Source organism: Crinia signifera, chromosome 4 (assembly GCF_055691185.1).
Source record: "Crinia signifera chromosome 4, ASM5569118v1, whole genome shotgun sequence".
In the NCBI taxonomy this organism is placed as follows: Eukaryota; Metazoa; Chordata; class Amphibia; order Anura; family Myobatrachidae; genus Crinia; species Crinia signifera.
The window spans coordinates 324,889,845-324,912,474 of NC_139220.1; the positions used below are offsets into that span (position 1 = coordinate 324,889,845).

Below are 22,630 nucleotides of genomic sequence, written 5' to 3' on the forward strand. Positions count from 1 at the left end.
TGTCCTCCTAGAGAGGGGCATGCTGGGAGGTATGGATAATGTATGATTGCCAGCACCTGTGGGGAGCTAGGTAACTGATAAGAAAGGTGTCACCACAGGTGCTGGCAATCATACATTACCAGGGAAGCCCAGGAACAGAGCATTGTGTCCTCCTGGAGAGGGGCATGCTGGGAGGTATGGATAATGTATGATTGCCAGCACCTGTGGGGAGCTGGGTAATTGATAAGAAAGGTATCACCACAGGTGATGGCAATCATACATTACCAGGGAAGGCCAGGAACAGAGCACTTTCTCCCTCCTGGAGAGGGGCATGCTGGGAGGTATGGCTAATGTAGGATTGCCAGCACCTGTGGGGAGTTAGGTAACTGATAATAAAGATGTGTTAAAACAGAAATAACGCATCAATAATACTATATTTTTGTTATACTCTGTTTTCTCAAATATTGTTATTTATTGCTGCAGGTGGCGTTAGCTTGTTGCACAAGGTACTAGCCACGGCGGATGAGGCCTACCCTTTGTGCTACGCAGCAGGTGTTTGTTAGAAGCAGCAGCCATTTTATCCAATCATGACTTGCATAATAACATTATAAAATGGCTGATCATTCAGAACAGTGCTGTAAAAGTGATTTCTTATAGAGAATTGTTTTTGGTTTTGGAAGCTTAAGAATGTGATGTTGACATTATAATGGAGCAAGGACAGAAAGCTAGTCTCCACAAACTTAATAATATGGTAACAGGCAGGGCCACACATGCGTAGACCCCAAGGCCACTGAATCTTTGCCTAGTAACAAGGAAGTTGGGTGTTGGTTTAATTATGACATCATGATTGAAAGCAGAGCTTGCCAATAAGACTCAATGCTTATGAGTAATTCATTAATGTGATTAAGGTTTAAATATCAGAGTTAGAGAAGGAGGAGGCAGGCAGTTGAGGAAGAACAAGCAAGCACGGGGGGCTGGAGGTAACTATGAAGGAGGTTTAATCATGGCTGATCACTGTCCTTGACAGGTGTCCATTTTGATTTGATTTAGAATTACTGTTTAAGTATTAGCTAATCAATTTTATGTTTCTTGTGTTAGTCTGCATTTGCAAATACCTGTAATGAAGCTATTCTTTAAGTAAAGCATTGTCATACATTTTATAACAAGGTTGTGTTGGTGTGCAATCATTTCAGCGTTGCCGTTATATTTAAAGGTAATAAAGTAAATATATACAAGTTTGGGTTATCAATCATATCTAACCAATCAAACAAATCTTTGCATTATCAGGTGTCACCACAGGTGCTGGCAATCATACATTACCAGGGAAGCCCAGGAACAGAGCATTGTGTCCTCCTGGAGAGGGGCATGCTGGGAGGTATGGATAATGTATGATTGCCAGCACCTGTGGGGAGCTAGGTAATTGATAAGAAAAGTGTCACCACAGGTGCTGGCAATTATACATGACCAGGGAAGCCCAGGAACAGAGCATGGTGTCCTCCTGGAGAGGGGCATGATGGGAGGTATGGATAATGTATGATTACCAGCACCTGTGGGGATCTAGGTAACTGATAAGAAAGGTGTCACCACAGGTGCTGGCAATCATACATTAGCAGGGAAGGCCAGGAACAAAGCACTTTCTCCCTCATGAAGAGGGGCATGCTGGGAGGTATGTAGATGCAGTCAACTTCCTTTAGGCATCTAACTAGATGTGTTTGACTAAGGGAGGTTTATCATAACCTGGTCGATCTAGACAGCTTTTATCCGCTATACCAGAACCATTGTGATATGATATTTAGTAATTATCAAGATGACCGGTGTTGGTACTTCTAACGCCTCATGTCCTTTAAGTTACCAGATGACCGGTGTTGGTACTTCTAACGCCTCATGTTCTGTAAGTTACCAGATGACCGGTGTTGGTACTTCTAACTCCTCATGTTCTGTAAGTTACCAGATGACCGGTGTTGGTACTTCTAACGCCTCATGTACTGTAAGTTACCAGATGACCGGTGTTGGTACTTCTAATGCCTCATGTACTGTAAGTTACCAGATGACCGGTGTTGGTACTTCTAACGCCTCATGTTCTGTAAGTTACCAGATGACCGGTGTTGTTACTTTTAACGCCTCATGTTCTGTAAGTTACCAGATGACCGGTGTTGGTACTTCTAACGCCTCATGTAATGTAAGTTACCAGATGACAAGTGTTGGTACTTCTAACGCCTCATGTACTGTAAGTTACCAGGTGACCGGTGTTGTTACTTCTAACGCCTCATGTTCTGTAAGTTACCAGATGACCGGTGTTGTTACTTCTAACGCCTCATGTACTGTAAGTTACCAGGTGACCGGTGTTGTTACTTCTAACGCCTCATGTACTGTAAGTTACCAGATGACCGGTGTTGTTACTTCTAACGCCTCATGTTCTGTAAATTACCAGATGACCGGTGTTGGTACTTCTAATGCCTCGTGTACTGTAAGTTACCAGATGACTGGTGTTGTTACTTCTAACGCCTCATGTACTGTAAGTTACCAGATGACCGGTGTTGGTACTTCTAATGCCTCATGTAATGTAAGTTACCAGATGACAAGTGTTGGTACTTCTAACGCCTCATGTACTGTAAGTTACCAGGTGACCGGTGTTGTTACTTCTAACGCCTCATGTTCTGTAAGTTACCAGATGACCGGTGTTGTTACTTCTAACGCCTCATGTTCTGTAAGTTACCAGATGACCGGTGTTGGTACTTCTAACGCCTCATGTACTGTAAGTTACCAGGTGACCGGTGTTGTTACTTCTTACGCCTCATGTACTGTAAGTTACCAGGTGACCGGTGTTGTTACTTCTAACGCCTCATGTTCTGTAAGTTACCAGATGACCGGTGTTGTTACTTCTAACGCCTCATGTACTGTAAGTTACCAGGTGACCGGTGTTGTTACTTCTAACGCCTCATGTACTGTAAGTTACCAGATGACCGGTGTTGTTACTTCTAACGCCTCATGTTCTGTAAATTACCAGATGACCGTTGTTGGTACTTCTAATGCCTCATGTACTGTAAGTTACCAGATGACCGGTGTTGTTACTTCTAACGCCTCATGTACTGTAAGTTACCAGATGACCGGTGTTGGTACTTCTAATGCCTCATGTACTGTAAGTTACCAGATGACAAGTGTTGGTACTTCTAACGCCTCATGTACTGTAAGTTACCAGGTGACCGGTGTTGTTACTTCTAACTCCTCATGTTCTGTAAGTTACCAGGTGACCGGTGTTGTTACTTCTAACGCCTCATGTACTGTAACTTACCAGATTACCGGTGTTGGTTCTTCTAACGCCTCATGTTCTGTAAGTTACCAGATGACCGGTGTTGTTACTTCTAACGCCTCATGTTCTGTAAGTTACCAGATGACCGGTGTTGGTACTTCTAACGCCTCATGTTCTGTAAGTTGCTCTACTGCTGACGTATTCTTATTCCACAGGTTGATAAGAAAACAAAGTATTTGATGGTTCCCGACAGAGTGAGACAAGTATTGCGGACGGCCACCGGCTCTGACATCACTGCTATGATGTTCCGTCATTTTGTACCATCATGTATGTATAAAATGACATATTTTTATATATACACATAAGTGTATTGAGCCACAATGCTTTTTCTGTGCAGAACCTGTGTTTAGAAGAATAGGCTTTTTCATTTTTCCTTCATATAGCCTTGTATAGTATTTTATTTTTGTTTACACTTAGGGGATGGGGGATCCCTTGTTTTTAGAAAGCAGAAAAAACATCAGTTTAATATTGTTATTGACATATTAATTGGCGCAAGGTTTGTTGCATTAGCGCAGTGCCTGATTAACCAATAGACTGATTAGGCTGCAGTCTATGGCGCCAGGACTGGGGGCTTCCAGATGACAGCCAAGGAATAAAATGACCGCCTGACTTATTCCTTCTTCAGGTGACTGCCAGATGGCTGTGCCAAAAGTGCATAAAGTGGTCCTGGAGAGGTGGTGGAACTCACCCCCCCCCCCCACCCCTATTATGTCACAGCCAGGGTGGGCGCTAGTGTGTTTGGTGCCCCCCTTCAAGCTTTAAATTTATGGCCTATCCCACGCACCCATGAAAAGAATAATGCGGGCCATATAATACCACCCCTAATTCAAATAATGCCCCACAGTGCAAGACAACCCAAACACCCCACAAATGCGGAACAGTGCGTGCCGAAGGAGTACAGCAAAAATTGAAGGCATGGGTTTGTGGGACAGGGGACCATGCACACCGTAATGCCAATTACACATTATACCACAACCATAATGCCCATTACAGTATATGCCACACACGGTAATGTCCATTACATATTATGCCACATAAGTGCCGCTTACCAACATGCTCATTGCTGGGGTTTTCTTGCTCGGTGCCAGGGGTTTCTTGCTCGGTGCCAGGGGTTTCTTGCTCGGTGCCAGGGGTTTCTTGCTCGGTGCCAGGGGTTTCTTGCTCGGTGCCAGGGGGTTACATGCTCGGTGCCACATGCTCAGTGCCAGGGGGTTTCATGCGCAGTGCCAGGGGGTTTCATGCGCAGTGCCAGGGGGTTACATGCTCTGTGCCAGGGGTCATATGATCAGTTCTAGGGGTTTCATGCCTAGTGCTCAAGATCAGTACCCCAGTAGAAATATTAAACATCTCCAAAGTGTATAAATCTCCCAGGTTCACAGCAGTCATTGCAGTGCTAGTGCCCGGGGTTGCACGGGTTAACAATCCCACACACTCTTTGGTGCTTTGCTGACAGCCAGCGGTTGACTGGCCCAGCCAGGAGACAGATCCGGCGGGGTGACACATGTGGACCCGGTGGCGGACCGACAATAGCGCAGGCATGGAAGCCGCATACATCATCAACCTCCATCTCAGCCAGCCGCTGGGGGGGATGTTTAGGTCAATACAAGTACACCATGCAGCTCTGTCTCCTTTAGCAATGCATTACAGGCAGGGACGGATGGGGCAAAGTGAGCGGGCGGAGGCGAAACTGTTCCGCAGTTCCACCCCGTTCTGGCTCACTTTAACCCTTGACAATGTAACTCACTGTTGGAACCATTACTTTATGTACATTGTGTTGCAGTGCCAGCTGGGCAGCCTAATGCCAAGATCTCCCCAAACCACAAGCAATAGATCCCGCATGCCAGTTGTATAAGGTGTCTTACATAAACATGGGCAGTATGACTGGCATTTCCCTAAGCGCCTATAAACGTGTGTTTATTTCTCTATTAAATTAATTAGTAACTAATCTTCAACATTTTTGACTTTCAGATGAACGCAGAATGATTATGGATAACTACACAGAAGTCAATGAATTCTTACTATTGGGATTCCCACAAATAAAAGGTTACAGTGCCCATATTTTTTTCATACTGATTCTGATCGTTTATATTATGACACTCGTGGTAAACTCAACGATCATCGTATTGGTGTCAACCAGGCCACAACTGCACTCTCCCATGTACTTCTTCCTCCAGCAGTTGTCATGCAGTGAGGTTGTGTTCCTGACTGTTATTATCCCTAATATGCTGCATGTCATATGGCTGGAAGGAGCCACCATCTCCATCATAGCTTGTTTAACACAGACTTGTATCTATTGTGCTGTAGGGGCAACGGAATGTCACCTCCTCGCAGTCATGTCTTATGACCGATATCTGGCCATATGCCACCCTCTGCGGTACAGCACCATCATGAGCAACAAACTTCAACATTCCCTGGTCATCTATTGCTGGGTGTTTGGGTTAATCATCACCCAGATTAATCTAGGTTTCCTGTGCCAACTTCAGTTCTGTGGACCCAATGTCATTGACCACTTTTTCTGTGATGTTGCTCCTTTTATTAAACTGTCATGTTCGAACACTGATGCCCTACAGTTAGAAGTTTTAATTAATGGTATTCCTATAGTAGTCACCCCATTGATCTTAATTTTCGTTAGTTACATCTGTGTATTCACAACTATTCTTGGGATCTCCTCGACAAGTGGTAAGAAGAAGACCTTCTCCACATGTAGCTCCCACCTCTCCGTGGTAACCATGTACTATGGAACTTTGATCATTATTTATTTGGTCCCAGATAATGGACGTTCCTTGACTGTTAACAAGTGTATCGCCCTTTTGTACATTTTAATAACGCCCCTGTTTAACCCAATCATCTACAGCTTGAGGAATAAAGAAATAAGAGTCATCATAGAGAATTTACTTAAGCCTACAATGTATTATGACAAAAACAAGAAATAAAAATTATGATTTTTTTTAAGTGATTTATTACAGGCACAGTAACATAAAGAATCAGTAAGTACGATGTCCAATTCAAGAAGTTTTGTTTGGCATCAACAAATTACATACAGTATTCACTGATAAGAGATGAAATTACTCATTTATCAAGCAAGAAAATTACATTAATATAGAGTTCACATGTAATGTATATTTATTTTTAAGTGCCATTTGCTTTAGAGGGGGGTGATTCTTTTTATCGTAGTATATGAGAATGATTTAATTAGCAATATATAATAGACAGGTGGTGTTTGGAGTGGGAGAATGTAAACAGTTGGCAGGGGAGACAGCATTTATTTGTGTAGTGGTGAGAATTGGTGGGATTGTGAAGGGAGATGAGTTCAGAGATGTAAATAGGAGAGGAGTGGGTGAGAACTTTGTAAGTGGGAAGGTGAGAAAAAGAAGGGAATTTAAAATGAAAATGAGCTGGGCAGCAATATTGAAGAGGAGAGAGGTGGGAGTTAGGAAGCCAAGATATTACAGTAGTCTAAGGTCAAGATGACCAGTGAGTGGATGAGGGTTGTAATACTGGAGGTATTTTTCAGCTACAAACATCAGGACTACAACAGATACTGAATGTGTGGTATGAATTTGAGGGAGGTGTCCAGTATAACTCCAAGACCATGCACTTGAGTGCTATAGGACATAATTGTGCTTTCAATAAATAATTAAAATGTATTAAGCAAGGTTATGCAGGAGGGTGGGGAGACTATACGATACATCATACACATGTTTAGCTTAAGAAAGAACTGGGATATCCAGGACAAAATAGAGATATATTTTGAGATATGAATAAGAAGAGAAAGGGAGGGGTCAGAGAAGGAAAAGTAGATCTGGCTATCGTCAGCAAAGAGATTATATTAGAGGTTAAAAAAGATGATGGCCTCAAAAATGTGAGTACATATACTGTAGTGGTGGAATAGTCAAGGTCCAAGAACAGTACCCTGGAGGACACCAACTGTTAGTGGAAGCTGGTGGTAAGTAAAGTTATGAGAGAAGACAGAGGAGGAACATTCAAAGAAGTAACAGAAGTAGGGCAGCCAGAAGCGGGCAATATCATGTAGACCAAGGGGCTTCATATTTTCAGTAAGAGAGCATAGTACACAGTCTGAAAAGTAGCATAGAGGTCAAGATGAATAATGAGAGTAGCAGGTCTTCGGTTTGGCAGAAATTATTTAATATATGTCTTTTCTAAGGGAAGTTTCACTTAGGTGGTGACAATGAAAGGCAGACTAAAATGGGACAAGCAGAGGTTGGGAGGAAAGAAAGGCATCTGTAAACAGTGTGCTCAAGCAGTTGTGAGGCAGAAGACAGGAGAAAGATGGGATGGTAGTTGGAGAGTGTGTTGAGTATAGATTTTAAGACATTAGGAGAAAAGCAAAGGGCAAAGGGCAAAAGTGCTTGGCAGGAGGGAGAGATAAAGGTGGTGGGAATCATGGGAACAGGAGTGAGGTAGTGGAGGATTCAATTAGGGTCAAGGGTGATAAGGACAAAGGGGGAGAGGGAAGTGGGGTATATAAACTTTGAACAACTGCTCAAGTATTGTGTGGCAATTTGAATTCATTGTTTGCCACCAAGAAGATGGAAGAAAAGTTCTGTATTGGACAGCTATAGAACACTGTTATACAGAAGTGAAGTGGTCTCAAGAAGAGTAATACAAGGTAAAAGACTATGCTGAAGATGTAGCCGGATTCTAGTGTTCATAATACTGACTCCAATGTCCCAACAATTGCTAGGAGACTGTTGCTGAAATATCCAGTGGCGGTATGCTAAACATAACTATATTGGGGTGGATAAGGTTAGGCAAGGGAAGGGGGATTAGGTTTGGGAACCAGGGTGGACTTAGGGTTTGGCTTTGTGTGTGTGTGTGTGTGTGTGTGTGTGTGTGTAGGGGGGGTAGGGTCAGGCACATAGAAGGGGGGATAGGCTGTGGTATGGGTTGATTAGATTTAGGTGGTGGGTTTTGGGTTTTAGTGTTAGGCACTAAGAGGTTTAGGGTTATGCTGAGGGGGTTGGGTTAGGGTTAGGGAGGTAAGTTAGGGTTGGGGGCAGGCAGATGGATGGTGTATATACTTACATGACCCCTGCCAGAGTTCTGGCATTAGTATTCTGAAAGCTGGCATACCTCCCATTCCAGGGTAAATGCCTGTGTGGCCATCTTCCACTGCAGGCACCTCCAACCTGTCAGCTACACCTACCCGGTCTCGGTGCCCAAACATGGTTTAAATATATACTATAGAAAGCCTATACTGTGGCCATTATGTGTATAAGGCGGCACTACTACTGTGAATGATATGTGTATAAGCGGCACTACTACTGTGAATGTTATGTGTATAAGCGGCACTACTACTGTGAATGTTATGTGTATAAGCGGCACTACTACTGTGAATGTTATGTGTATAAGCGGCACTACTACTGTGAATGTTATCTGTATAAATGGCATTACTACTACTGTGAATATTATTTGTGTAAGCGGCACTACTACTGTGAATGTTATTTGTATAAGTGGCACTACAACTGTGAATATTATTTTGTATAAGCGACACTACTACTGTGAATGTTATGTGTATAAATGGCACTGATACTACTGTGAATGTTATGTGTATAAGCGGCACTACTACTGTGAATGTTATCTGTATAAATGGCATTACTACTACTGTGAATATTATTTGTGTAAGCGGCACTACTACTGTGAATGTTATGTGTATAAATGGCACTACTGTGAATGTTATGTGAATAAGCGGCACTGCTACTGTGAATGTTATGTGTATAAATGGCACTACTACTGTGAGTGTTATGTGTATAAGCGGCACTACTACTGTGAATGTTATGTGTATAAGCGGCACTACTACTGTGAGTGTTATGTGTATAAGCGGCACTACTACTGTGAATGTTATGTGTATAAGCGGCACTACTACTGTGAATGTTATGTGTATAAGTGGCACTACTACTGTGAGTGTTATGTGTATAAACAGCACTACTACTGTGAATGTTATGTGTATAAGCGGCACTACTACTGTGAATGTTATGTGTATAAGCGGCACTACTACTGTGAATGTTATGTGTATAAGCGGCACTACTACTGTGAATGTTATGTGTATAAGCAGCACTACTACTGTGAATGTTATTTTTATAAGTGGCACTACTACTGTGAATGTTATGTGAATAAGCGGCACTACTACTGTGAATGTTATCTGTATAAATGGCATTACTACTACTGTGAATATTATTTGTGTAAGCGGCACTACTACTGTGAATGTTATGTGTATAAATGGCACTACTGTGAATGTTATGTGAATAAGCGGCACTGCTACTGTGAATGTTATGTGTATAAATGGCACTACTACTGTGAGTGTTATGTGTATAAGCGGCACTACTACTACTGTGAATGTTATGTGTATAAGCGGCACAACTACTGTGAGTGTTATGTGTATAAGCGGCACTACTACTGTGAATGTTATGTGTATAAGCGGCACTAGTACTGTGAATGTTATGTGTATAAGCGGCACTACTACTGTGAGTGTTATGTGTATAAGCGGCACTACTACTGTGAATGTTATGTGTATAAGCGGCACTACTACTGTGAGTGTTATGTGTATAAGTGGCACTACTACTGTGAGTGTTATGTGTATAAACGGCACTACTACTGTGAATGTTATGTGTATAAGCGGCACTACTACTGTGAATGTTATGTGTATAAGCGGCACTACTACTGTGAATGTTATGTGTATAAGCAGCACTACTACTGTGAATGTTATGTGTATAAGCGGCACTACTACTGTGAATGTTATTTTTATAAGTGGCACTACTACTGTGAATGTTATGTGAATAAGCGGCACTACTACTGTGAATGTTATCTGTATAAATGGCATTACTACTACTGTGAATATTATTTGTGTAAGCGGCACTACTACTGTGAATGTTATGTGTATAAATGGCACTACTGTGAATGTTATGTGAATAAGCGGCACTGCTACTGTGAATGTTATGTGTATAAATGGCACTACTACTGTGAGTGTTATGTGTATAAGCGGCACTACTACTACTGTGAATGTTATGTGTATAAGCGGCACTACTACTGTGAGTGTTATGTGTATAAGCGGCACTACTACTGTGAATGTTATGTGTATAAGCGGCACTAGTACTGTGAATGTTATGTGTATAAGCGGCACTACTACTGTGAGTGTTATGTGTATAATCAGCACTACTACTGTGAATGTTATGTGTATAAGCGGCACTACTACTGTGAATGTTATGTGTATAAGCGGCACTACTACTGTGAATGTTATCTGTATAAATGGCATTACTACTACTGTGAATATTATTTGTGTAAGCGGCACTACTACTGTGAATGTTATTTGTATAAGTGGCACTACAACTGTGAATATTATTTTGTATAAGCGACACTACTACTGTGAATGTTATGTGTATAAATGGCACTGATACTACTGTGAATGTTATGTGTATAAGCGGCACTACTACTGTGAATGTTATCTGTATAAATGGCATTACTACTACTGTGAATATTATTTGTGTAAGCGGCACTACTACTGTGAATGTTATGTGTATAAATGGCACTACTGTGAATGTTATGTGAATAAGCGGCACTGCTACTGTGAATGTTATGTGTATAAATGGCACTACTACTGTGAGTGTTATGTGTATAAGCGGCACTACTACTGTGAATGTTATGTGTATAAGCGGCACTACTACTGTGAGTGTTATGTGTATAAGCGGCACTACTACTGTGAATGTTATGTGTATAAGCGGCACTACTACTGTGAATGTTATGTGTATAAGTGGCACTACTACTGTGAGTGTTATGTGTATAAACGGCACTACTACTGTGAATGTTATGTGTATAAGCGGCACTACTACTGTGAATGTTATGTGTATAAGCGGCACTACTACTGTGAATGTTATGTGTATAAGCGGCACTACTACTGTGAATGTTATGTGTATAAGCAGCACTACTACTGTGAATGTTAATTTTATAAGTGGCACTACTACTGTGAATGTTATGTGAATAAGCGGCACTACTACTGTGAATGTTATCTGTATAAATGGCATTACTACTACTGTGAATATTATTTGTGTAAGCGGCACTACTACTGTGAATGTTATGTGTATAAATGGCACTACTGTGAATGTTATGTGAATAAGCGGCACTGCTACTGTGAATGTTATGTGTATAAATGGCACTACTACTGTGAGTGTTATGTGTATAAGCGGCACTACTACTACTGTGAATGTTATGTGTATAAGCGGCACTACTACTGTGAGTGTTATGTGTATAAGCGGCACTACTACTGTGAATGTTATGTGTATAAGCGGCACTAGTACTGTGAATGTTATGTGTATAAGCGGCACTACTACTGTGAGTGTTATGTGTATAAGCGGCACTACTACTGTGAATGTTATGTGTATAAGCGGCACTACTACTGTGAATGTTATGTGTATAAGTGGCACTACTACTGTGAGTGTTATGTGTATAAACGGCACTACTACTGTGAATGTTATGTGTATAAGCGGCACTACTACTGTGAATGTTATGTGTATAAGCGGCACTACTACTGTGAATGTTATGTGTATAAGCGGCACTACTACTGTGAATGTTATGTGTATAAGCAGCACTACTACTGTGAATGTTATTTTTATAAGTGGCACTACTACTGTGAATGTTATGTGAATAAGCGGCACTACTACTGTGAATGTTATCTGTATAAATGGCATTACTACTACTGTGAATATTATTTGTGTAAGCGGCACTACTACTGTGAATGTTATGTGTATAAATGGCAGTACTGTGAATGTTATGTGAATAAGCGGCACTGCTACTGTGAATGTTATGTGTATAAATGGCACTACTACTGTGAGTGTTATGTGTATAAGCGGCACTACTACTACTGTGAATGTTATGTGTATAAGCGGCACTACTACTGTGAGTGTTATGTGTATAAGCGGCACTACTACTGTGAATGTTATGTGTATAAGCGGCACTAGTACTGTGAATGTTATGTGTATAAGTGGCACTACTACTGTGTATAAGTGGCACTACTACTGTGAGTGTTATGTGTATAAACAGCACTACTACTGTGAATGTTATGTGTATAAGCGGCACTACTACTGTGACTGTGAATGTTATGTGTATAAGCGGCACTACTACTACTGTGAATGTTATGTGTATAAGCGGCACTACTACTGTGAATGTTATGTGTATAAGCGGCACTACTACTTTGAATATTATTTGTATAAGCGGCACTACAACTGTGAATATTATTTGTATAAGTGGCACTACTACTGTGAATGTTATGTGTATAAGCGGCACTACTAGTGTGAATGTTATGTGTATAAGCGGCACTATTACTACGGTGAATGTTATGTGTATAAACAGCACTACTACTGTGGGCATTATGTGCATGAAATACTTGGTATAATCTTTAGCAGTGGTCAAAGTGGAAAGTTTGAAGAGGGTGTATGGAAAATATAAAAGTTAAACAATACAGAAAATAATAAAATGCATTTACTACGCATAAAAATCAAAACACATGGGCAGCCACAGGGGGGAGAAATGTTTTAGCTTTACAAGAACGCATACATGTATACTGTACTTCCCATACGGCATTAAGATACAGCATGCATCAGGATACACTGCAAAGAGTGCGGTCTGAAGGTCTCACTAGGAAGAGGCATAGCCCCCCATTCAGATTATGGAATGCATCTGATCACATTACACTGCACATAGTTGTGCTTTATAAATGGAAACAGTGAAATGAACTGAGTAGTTACAGACAGTGAAAATGGTCGGAGGGCCCATCTGTAACCCATGTGTGGCAACCAAGATCAGGTGGGTGAAGTTGACAGGTGGAGACACCATCAGCGGGAGATGCCCGCACAGGCAGGACCCAGGAGGGGAGGAAAATTTGTTAACTAGTCAGAGGATACTGAGACAGGAGGATCCAGGAGGCCCAGAGCAGGCGCCATCTGAGTAATTCTGAATTCCCAATGCTTGTCTTGTGACCCAATCTCTGCTGGCTACCCATGGTGGTGACAGCCTGGAGACACCTCATTAGTTAGGTGGTTTATCACCAACTTCCCGCACACCCCAAGACTGCAGAGTGACCCAAACTCCTGCCAAGTAAGAGATTGGGCTCAGGACACCGAAGAGGTGAGTTGGGGAATACGCAGCTGATGTCTGCAGTGCAGCCCATGTCCTCACATGTAGCAGTTTCCAGGCTGATGGTCACCCACATGGATTGCACCAAAGCCCCTGCATGCCCTGCCGTTACCAACACAGTGACCTGAATCCCAATACCTGGGCACACAGCTACAACCAGACTGACTGAATGTCTGCATAGGGTGTACTGGATAGGTGAGGAGATGGAATACCTCCATCCTCTTCCTGCCTATGATAAGGATGCTGAAATTCAAATATGTACTACCCTTTGGGGTGGGGGGCTTAAATGTCCAGAGTGTTGATTGGGCAGGTGCTGGCAGGTGTTCCAGTGCCTGGGCCCAGACAGCCAGCACCGGGAGCCGATGGGGACACTGCTGTGCATGGGTGCTACAGACTGAGAGCTTCTTCTGTGGCTGCTACTATTCATTTCCCAGGTCAGTGCAATGGAAGTGCCGGTGTGTCATATCGCTGCTCACTGGCACACTTCAATCACTGGTCATCAGTAAACATAGTGCCTGATTCAGACTTGTTCTCCTGCTGCACCGGTGAAAAATTATTCAATGGTTGAACTAACTTTTATCTTGGCCGGAGATGGTCGAATTCATCACCCCCCTGCCCCGAGCAGGTATCGACCCATCTGCGTTCCCAGGGGAACACCCAGCGTTCTCATGGGGATACCCATAAAATGCATAAAGGGGGGTGTCTGCAAGAAGCAGACCAGAAGACAAATGTGCCTTTTTGGGCGCACTCTTTATTGTTCAATATTCGATATGATTAATGCATTAAAACATAACCTTTAATAGGCTTCTTACACTAAAATAATGGGAGCAATAATTAATTTACAATCAGTCATTCGATACATATTCAATTGACTGTCCATCAGAAATCTGAGTTCACATATAACATTGAGACAAGACATAGACAGACATACATTAAGAGACAAGCTATACCAATCGCTTGTCTTGTTGTGCAACAGAATCTCTAGTCGCACTCTGAGATTTGATAACCTCAACAAGATATCGATTTATCTATAGTACCAGATTACTTCAAGTATCAATTGCCTCAGCAAAATATCAACTGATGGCTCAGCCGCTTCAGCTCTGACCATCTCTCATGCTCTTCAATTGTAATGCAGAGCCAGTTACTACCCCTTATGATCAGGTGGAGAGGAGAGAAACCCTGTATAGTATTTAAAAAATGAAGAAGAATAACCCCGTGAGTAGTACTCCTACAACCGGTGGCTCCTGAGCATCTACTGTAGATTAACCCGTCTGAGTTACCAACCAGTCAGTTCGCCAAGAGTCTCCTCTCTGGCTGGTGAACTGGCCTCCTCCAGACTCTGCTGGATTCTGGCCTCTAGGGGGGGGGGGTTTAGGTAACCTAATGGACTGAGTGTCGAGTAAGAATGCCAGGTTGGTTGTTATAAGGGAGTTAGGGTATAGTGCACTTCTGCTTTCCAATTCAGCTTCGTGAGTCACCCTGGTGCTTTGCAGTATTGCAGGGAGACACTACGGGCTGGATGGATGAGAGAGTGTTTTTGAAAAAAGTGAATCCCAGTAGTAAGTTGCCAGTTGACCAATCAATTGGGCTTCTGCTTTCAGAGATCTGCAAGCATCGAATCACTGATGAGAGAGTCCCAACTGAATGGCTGCCTAACCAACATTGGAGAAAAGATTTATAGAAGAGAAAAGTGGGAGTGTAACAAAGGGGGGAAAAAATTATAAGAATTAGATTAGACAGTAGTAATCTCCTCCAGGTACCTACTTTTTTACACTGGGTGGGTGACATCCAGCACAGCTCTGGATGTCCCAGTGTGTACCGGATCACAACCAATCAATTGGTATTCCCTTAATTGAATAAATTACCACCTGGGGGGGGGGTTGCAGAAAGTTCAATGGTTTGTGTATGAGACAGTCAGTTCCTTGGATGTTAAATCGCTACTATATTGTCTAAAATGGATACAGTATAAATTATGTGCATGTACTCAGACAAAAGTAACATTTGCACTGGGGAATGTTACATGAATGCATTTAATGACACTCTATATATTTGTTTTATTAAACTATCCGTTTAATGAGAGGTCAGTTAAGTGCACAATGACGTATCAGCTGAGGATAGCACATACATATATCTAGCATCAAAAGTTACACTGTAACCACACAAATATAAGCATAGGACAGGTATATGCTGTTGTCAAATGAATATATCGAGGAGCTGCTGTGACTATTCAAATGAATATATCAAGGAGCTGCTGTGACTATTCAAATAAATATATCAAGGAGCTGCTGTGACTATTAACACAGTTGAAGAATAAACCAAAAAGAACAGACCATTACGCCGTGTCTGCTACGTTAAATGAGAGGTTATGCTGCCGACAGTAAACCAGAAGCTGCAAGGCAAAAATAACTGTATGAGCTAGCCAGAATTCAATCCATAAAGGATAATGGACCAATCTCTAAAGGTTCGCTATAACAGTTAGGTTCTGCTCTGAGCAGGTGCAGGCTTATTACCGGTGTTTTGGCTATATGAGTTTAATAAACGGCCAAAGCACTGGTGAATATAATCAATCCAATAACTAACACATATCCCGCCTGCATAAGCACATTGCCATTATTAATCCACATAGATAAATTGAGCATATAAGTGAAAAGAGTCATGCTCCTCATTACAATAAATCACATTGCATCAGGTACCTCAATAAAGCAGTGTGTTCCACTTGGTGTAAACCTACAGTGTCTGACGCTCGCAAGCTCAGCTGAGCTGCGGCGTGAGTTACCTCCTGTGTACGCTAGTAATCCCCAGCCGGGGACAGCGTTTCCTGGATGCGGCAGCTGGAGGGTAACTTCTCTGCTACTCTGACGGTGTGCAAAGCAGAGGATGGTCCGTGCATGTACGGCTGGCGGTGGCGGGGACGCGTTTCGCCTGTGGCTTCCTCAGTGGCTTCCTCAGTACCCATAAAATGCACAAGCCCGCTCTCAGCCCCCTTCACTCCCCTGCCCGTGCAAACCTGGCAAGTGTGATTCTCGCACAGAGGTTCTGCACCAGCACCATGGGAAACGGGGCTGAATTGGGCCCCTGACCCGGTGGGTCTGAATCAGGCCCATAGTACTGACTTTGTAATCTTGGGGGTTATGCAAATGGCCCGGTGAAATGGCAGCAGGGGGCGGGCAGCGGATGTCAGCTGCCCATGCATTTTCCGATGAGGGCACTCGCAGATCAGGGACACCATATAGGTGTATCAGACCTGCGAGCGCTGGAAAAATCATTAGATGGTTTCCGACCATCAAATGATTTCTCCACCACACCCAAGGCTGCGAATGGATGATCATCCATTTGCAGCCATGCGGGGAATCATGGTGAGCGGGGGGGGGGGAGGGGCGGCCATCCCTGCAGGCGGCGTCTAGTGCACACGTAACGCTGCAAAATAAGGCCCTGTATACAGTCTGTGGGCAACCCAGGACCTACTCAGGCACAGTAATAGAATCGGGCAGATCAAGGCTGGAGCTGACATCTCAGACCCTCCCTGCAAACGCCTGGATATGCCGTCCTATTCCCTGGCAACGGCCAGGTGACACCGACAAACACCGGCTTTATGTCAATCAACTTACATGCAGGTGTTGGAGGAGTCTTCAGACAGACCCTGATTTTGTAACAGAACAATGGGCTTTGAGGATAAGAGAATAAGCCATAGTCTTGTCTGTAATTATAGGTGTTGGAACACGTGGGGGAAAGGGTGCGGTTTACCACCCAAAATATTTGAGAGTTGCCAAATCCCTGGGTCATGAGGTTCAGTGCAGCCACCAACTAATGGTAATATGGTCAGAGTCAGGATGGAGACAAAGGGGGTAATTCAGACCGGCTCGCTAGGCTGCCCAGATTCAGAGCCTAGCAAGCAGGAGAACTCCTCCCCCCAGACCCACCCCCCAGCCGGTTGGGTGTCCTCACTAAGCTGCGAGCAGATATATACGCTTACACATTCGCTCGCATTCGCCCGCAGAGAGAAAAAATCATTTGATGGTATGCACATGTGTACTGAATGTTACACACGCACACCCGTATTGTAGCTGCGTGTTGTAGATGGGGGAGGAGAGTTGTCACGTTATAACTATCTGTGAGCCAATCGAGAGGAGCGGGGCAAAAATGACACGATTATAATGGAATGTTTTCACGTCGGTTTCCCCCCTCCCCATTGACCCAGGTATTGAGCCAATATGTCACGAGGAGGGCAGAGCTTTGCAAAATTATGCCTGCTCTTTTTTGTCTATGTGGGGAGTGTTTACGAGTACTCGTTACCCCCCCCCTCCCCCCCCTCCTGTGTGCACTACTGGTTACAAGGGTAACATCAGGAACATTTTAAATATTTTACATTTTTTAAAGTTAATTGTACTGCAGATTTAGAGGAATTAACTTTCCAGACGATGAATAACATCAAGTAAGTACTGTACCTCCGAACGTGGAATATGTGGTCACTGCCCTGGGGCATAATATATTTGGACTCACATGCCGCCATGTATAAGTTTGTCAATGGTGACAATGTTGTGCCCATTGCAGGGTGTGTGCATCTTGTACTTCCTTTAAATTGAAGAGACATTAAATTGATGCTGTTCAACAAGAGGCGTAAAAGGCTTAATTCAGACCTGTGCACTAGGCTTTATTATTCTCACAGCCTAGCAAACAGGTCAGCTCCGCAATGATGCCCCCCCCCCCCCCCGTCAGCAGCCCCCGCTGCCTGCATAGGGGATGCGAGCATGTGATGGAATGTGTACAAGAACACATCTCCTCGGATGTGGCTGAATTGGAGAGAATGCATTTGATGGTCTTCGTCGTCGTCTCACCTTAAGCAATCATCGAGGCGAGTGTAAAATTTGCCAAAAACATTCGCTCCCGGGTTTGCACATGTGCAAACCCCCCCCCCCCACCACACCATCAGACACAGGACTGAGTTGGGACCCAGAATAATGGGTTCTGCATTGATTCCATACTGGGGTAGTCCTCTCTTGCAATAGGTTGAAGAGGATATACGAGAGTATTGGTGCTGGCTAGTGTTTTGAAGGAGGCACTTTTTTTTATTATTCATTCACATTTTTTTAAAACAATTTTCTTTAATTGAAGCACCATCATGTGACAATAAAGACATTTACATTCCAAAATAACAATGTATGATCATGCATATCAAAGGTCATAACAACACAGAACCAGCAAAAACACATAATAATAATAAAAATAATAATAAAAAAAGGATAGCCATATTATAGTAAAATAAATACATAGTCAAAATTAAATTGGGCTGTCATTAAGGAGAATAAGGGGGTTCGGTATGATTAACCTACAATTAAAATCCCAACGGTCAAAATACCGACAGCAATTGACCGACGGTCAAAATACTGACATGGTCAAAATACCTACATTTAAAATATAGACAGGTCAAAAATTAGACACGTTTTTCATATTTTTTAGGGTCTGTATGTTGACATAGGTCGACGTGAACCCCGTGATTTGGGCACGGTGCCTCGCTGCGCTCGGCACACTATTATATTTCCCCTCCATGTCCATTGGGATGGTAAAGTATGTACAAGTCGGTATTTTGACCTTGTCAGTATTTTGACCATCGGTCAATGGTTGTCGGTATTTTGACCGTCGGGATTTTGATTGTAGGTAAATTGACCGCATCCCGAAAAAGGATATTGTACAACGCAGTATTACAAATACATTAATGTATAGCTTTAGTAGAAATCAGGATAACCTCTATGAAACTCTCCCAGGTTCCAAGAAAGGTCATTGTACAGTGTCCTTCTGAAGAGGCACATCCAACCAATCTATAAGAACAATGAAAAATAGTTTATCTTTAATCATTTAGAAAGTTGGTGGGGTGCTCTGTATCCAAACTTGTAAAATAGTTTTGCGGGCAGCTGATGAAATTGTGATAGTTTCGTACAATTTTAATATCTGAAAGTAGAAGGCCAAAAGTTGCCCACTCTAAAGTTAGTGGAAAATAAAAAGGTCAACACAACTGAAACATCGATTTAAGAGTCGTGAGAGTCGTTCTTGAAGTAGTCTAATGAGTGCCACTATCTCTACTTTATTGAACAAAGTAATATACTAATTTTTAACTGGGAGGGTACCAAGGCAAGGATAAACCATTCCACTGGGAGAGTGTTGGTATTCGATTTTCTATTAGGGGAATTATTAACTAACTGGTCTTTTTTTTTTTCATCCCCCCCCCCCCTCAAAAAAAAAAATTATATATATATATATATATATATATATATATATATATATATATATATATATATATATAAATAGAAAAAAATAAAATAACTTATGACGACTACAAGGGTTGTGATTATTATAGTCATCATCATCATCATCTTTTCTCTTTACAGCAGGTGAAAGTATTTATAATATCTTAGTTCACTCCTTACTTAGCACACTTTTCATGCTTCTTTGCTGTATTACAGAGCAACATGATGCTTTCCAATGCAAGCTTTCAGGTGGGCCAAACACTCATGGGATGACATCCAATCAAATAATGGTCTGTATGGTTTGTTTGCTGTCTAGTTCCTCATCTGAACCGAATAAAACTAGGGTCCATCTTACTACTTATCCTGATGGCCTTTAAATCCTGAGGCTATAGCGATTGACCCTTTTAAGTTGTACAGGTGTAAGTTCTGTTATGTTTTGGGGGAAGGGAAGGAAAGGATGAGTTGAATGATGACTTAGGAAGGAAGAAAAAGGAAGGGAAGGATGGGTTGAGTGATGTTTTCGTAAGGAAGGAAGGATGGAAAGAAGGAAGGGTAGTAAGGAAAGAAGGAAGGAAGGAAGGAAGGGAAAGGAAGGGAAGGATGGGTTGAGTGATGTTTTGCGAAGGAATGGTGGAAGGAAGGGAAGGATGGGAGGAAAGGAAGGAAGGAAAGAAGGATGGAAGGGAAGGAAAGGAAGGGAAAGAATGAAGGAAAGGAAAAAAGGAAAAGAAGGTGGTGGTGGAAAGGTATGCCATTTTCAGTTCATAACAGTGGAAGGAGGGAAGCAACGGACAAAAAGGAAGGGAGAGAAATTATTGTTCAGTGATGTTTTTTGTGTTCATAAAGAAGGAGGGAAGGAAGGAAGAGATGAAGTAATGGAAGAAAGTAAGAGACGAAGGAAGGGATTTTTGCTTGGTAAATTATGACATTTTTGTTCATAAAGAGGATAGGGAAGGATTAGTAGTTGTTGCTGTGGTGGAAGAAAACCCTGGCCACACATGTAACATTATATTTCCATACTATAACAGTCAATTCCCTTTTTTTCTGTTTGGCGAAAACAATAAATAAGCCTCTGAACTCTATACAAATAAATGTTCTTTGTCAGTATATACAGGGTGGTTACTTTATAAATGATATATACAATATATTAATTTTTTTAAAACCTCAACAGACCAAAGCAACATCTACAGATAATATTCCAAGCAATGTCTTATTCCATACCATACAACATTGTATCATAAGTTTTTATGATAACAAAAAACAAAGCTTTAAATTAAAAGTACCATTAGAATAAATATTATTGGCATGTTGGTTTTTATTTCATTATGCTCGAATATTGAGGACTTTTTGCAGAGTCTGTCTAATCTCGCGGTTCCTGAGGCTGTAGATGATAGGGTTCATCATGGGCGTCACCACTATGTATAACAGGGAACAGAACTTATTTTTGATATATGAGCTTGGTTCTGATGACCCCATGTAAACTATCATTAAAGTTCCATAATACATGAACACAGTAGCAAGGTGGGAGCTGCAGGTGGAGAAGGCTTTTCTCCTTCCACTCTTGATCTTTAGTATGGTGTAGAAAATGATCATATAGGTTACGATGATTACCGAAAAAGGAATAAAGATAAAAACAAAGCACAAAGTCAAATCAACCAGTAACAACAGGGAAGTGTCTGATGTGGATAAATCTACAAGTGGGCCAAAATCACAGAAGAAATGGTCAATGGAGTTAAGACCGCAGAACTGTAACTGGCAAACTAAAATAATTTCACTTGATAGAATGAAGACTGTTAACCAAGATGCACCGATCATTTTTAGGCAAACACCGGGTGACATTAAGGAATTGTAACGCATCGGGTTGCAAATGGCCAAACATCTATCGTAAGACATGATTGCAATAAATAAACACTGCACAAATCCAAAAATGTCAAAAAAGTAAATCTGTACGAGGCAGCCTGTGACAGACACTTCTTTTGTATCCCTTAATATAATATCCAACATCATCGGTATAATGGTGGTGGTTATAAGGATATCGGCGACTGCTAGATGTTTAAGGAAGATGAACATTGGAATTTCGAGCTTTTCAATTATGGACACCAAAACAACGAGGATGAGGTTTCCACTAAGTACCACAACGTAGCAGAAGAGGAAGAGAATGAAGAGTAGAACTTTGTATGTATATAGACCTTTAAACCCAAGGAGTATGAACACTGTTACTTCAGTCTGGTTGTCCTCACACATTCTGAGGAGGAAGAGTAGATGTCACCAAGCGCAACTTTTGTCCTGCAAGGAAGTTCAAGTGGATGAGTACTATCGTTCAGCAGATCAGTAAACTATTGTGTGACCATATATCAAGGATTATATCCTCACCATAATAGTAAAACATATATTCCAATGATGAATTTATTCAGGAGATAAATATCATACAACTACATACTGTACCATGGGGAATGTTCTGAACTGTCGATAGGAAACAGCACTAGGCGAAACACATGTAATCATAAGGAGAACATTGAAACATCACATAGAATGAAACTCTCTGAATCAGGATCTAAGACAATACACAACAGAGTTAGAATTAGTCCTTTATAGTCCTTTATATTAAAATAAGATGTCTTCATAACCGTCAGACATTTCTCTATGTCCTCCACCCTCATACAATATACTGTCAATAATCTGTTTCTCTAAAGGCACAAGTTTGTGACAGCATAAAATGTGGTAAAAGTAGCAGATTGGAGCCTGTAGCGAATATTTCCTATCAAAAAAAGGAAATACAAATGTTTTTTTTATTGGATTTAGAATGAAATTATAACAACACTTTATCACATTTAAATACCATACTGTATTTACTTAGTCTTTTACCTTAATATCACTGATAGCAGTTTACCCATTGACTCAGTTAACCACAAACTAGGTTGCATGATTTTTTTAACACTGCTAAAAACTCACG

The 22,630-nt window shown here is 41.8% G+C and overlaps 2 protein-coding genes across 2 annotated transcripts; one reads left to right on the plus strand and one right to left on the minus strand.

The window, feature by feature from the left end:
- Positions 1 to 3,445: 3,445 nt before the first annotated feature.
- LOC146072869 (olfactory receptor 10AG1-like) lies at positions 3,446 to 6,236 on the plus strand. Its single transcript, XM_083180054.1, has 2 exons — positions 3,446 to 3,556; positions 5,258 to 6,236. Exons 1-2 carry the CDS (start codon positions 3,469 to 3,471, stop codon positions 6,220 to 6,222), a joined length of 1,053 nt encoding a protein of 350 aa, XP_083036180.1. The 5' UTR covers positions 3,446 to 3,468; the 3' UTR covers positions 6,223 to 6,236.
- Positions 6,237 to 21,000: 14,764 nt separating this feature from the next.
- Positions 21,001 to 21,921, minus strand: LOC146073407 (olfactory receptor 11A1-like). Its single transcript, XM_083180584.1, has one exon. The coding sequence runs from the start codon at positions 21,919 to 21,921 to the stop codon at positions 21,001 to 21,003; it is 921 nt and encodes a 306-aa protein (XP_083036710.1).
- Positions 21,922 to 22,630: the final 709 nt, after the last annotated feature.

Bases quoted from the DNA above. Each gene is read 5' to 3' on its own strand.
- LOC146072869 (XM_083180054.1), top strand. From the start codon at position 3,469: ATGGTTCCCGACAGAGTGAGACAAGTATTGCGGACGGCCACCGGCTCT. The intron at 3,557-5,257 runs GTATGTATAAAA...TTTGACTTTCAG, and splicing joins CCGTCATTTTGTACCATCAT to ATGAACGCAGAATGATTATG.
- LOC146073407 (XM_083180584.1), bottom strand. From the start codon at position 21,921: ATGTGTGAGGACAACCAGACTGAAGTAACAGTGTTCATACTCCTTGGG.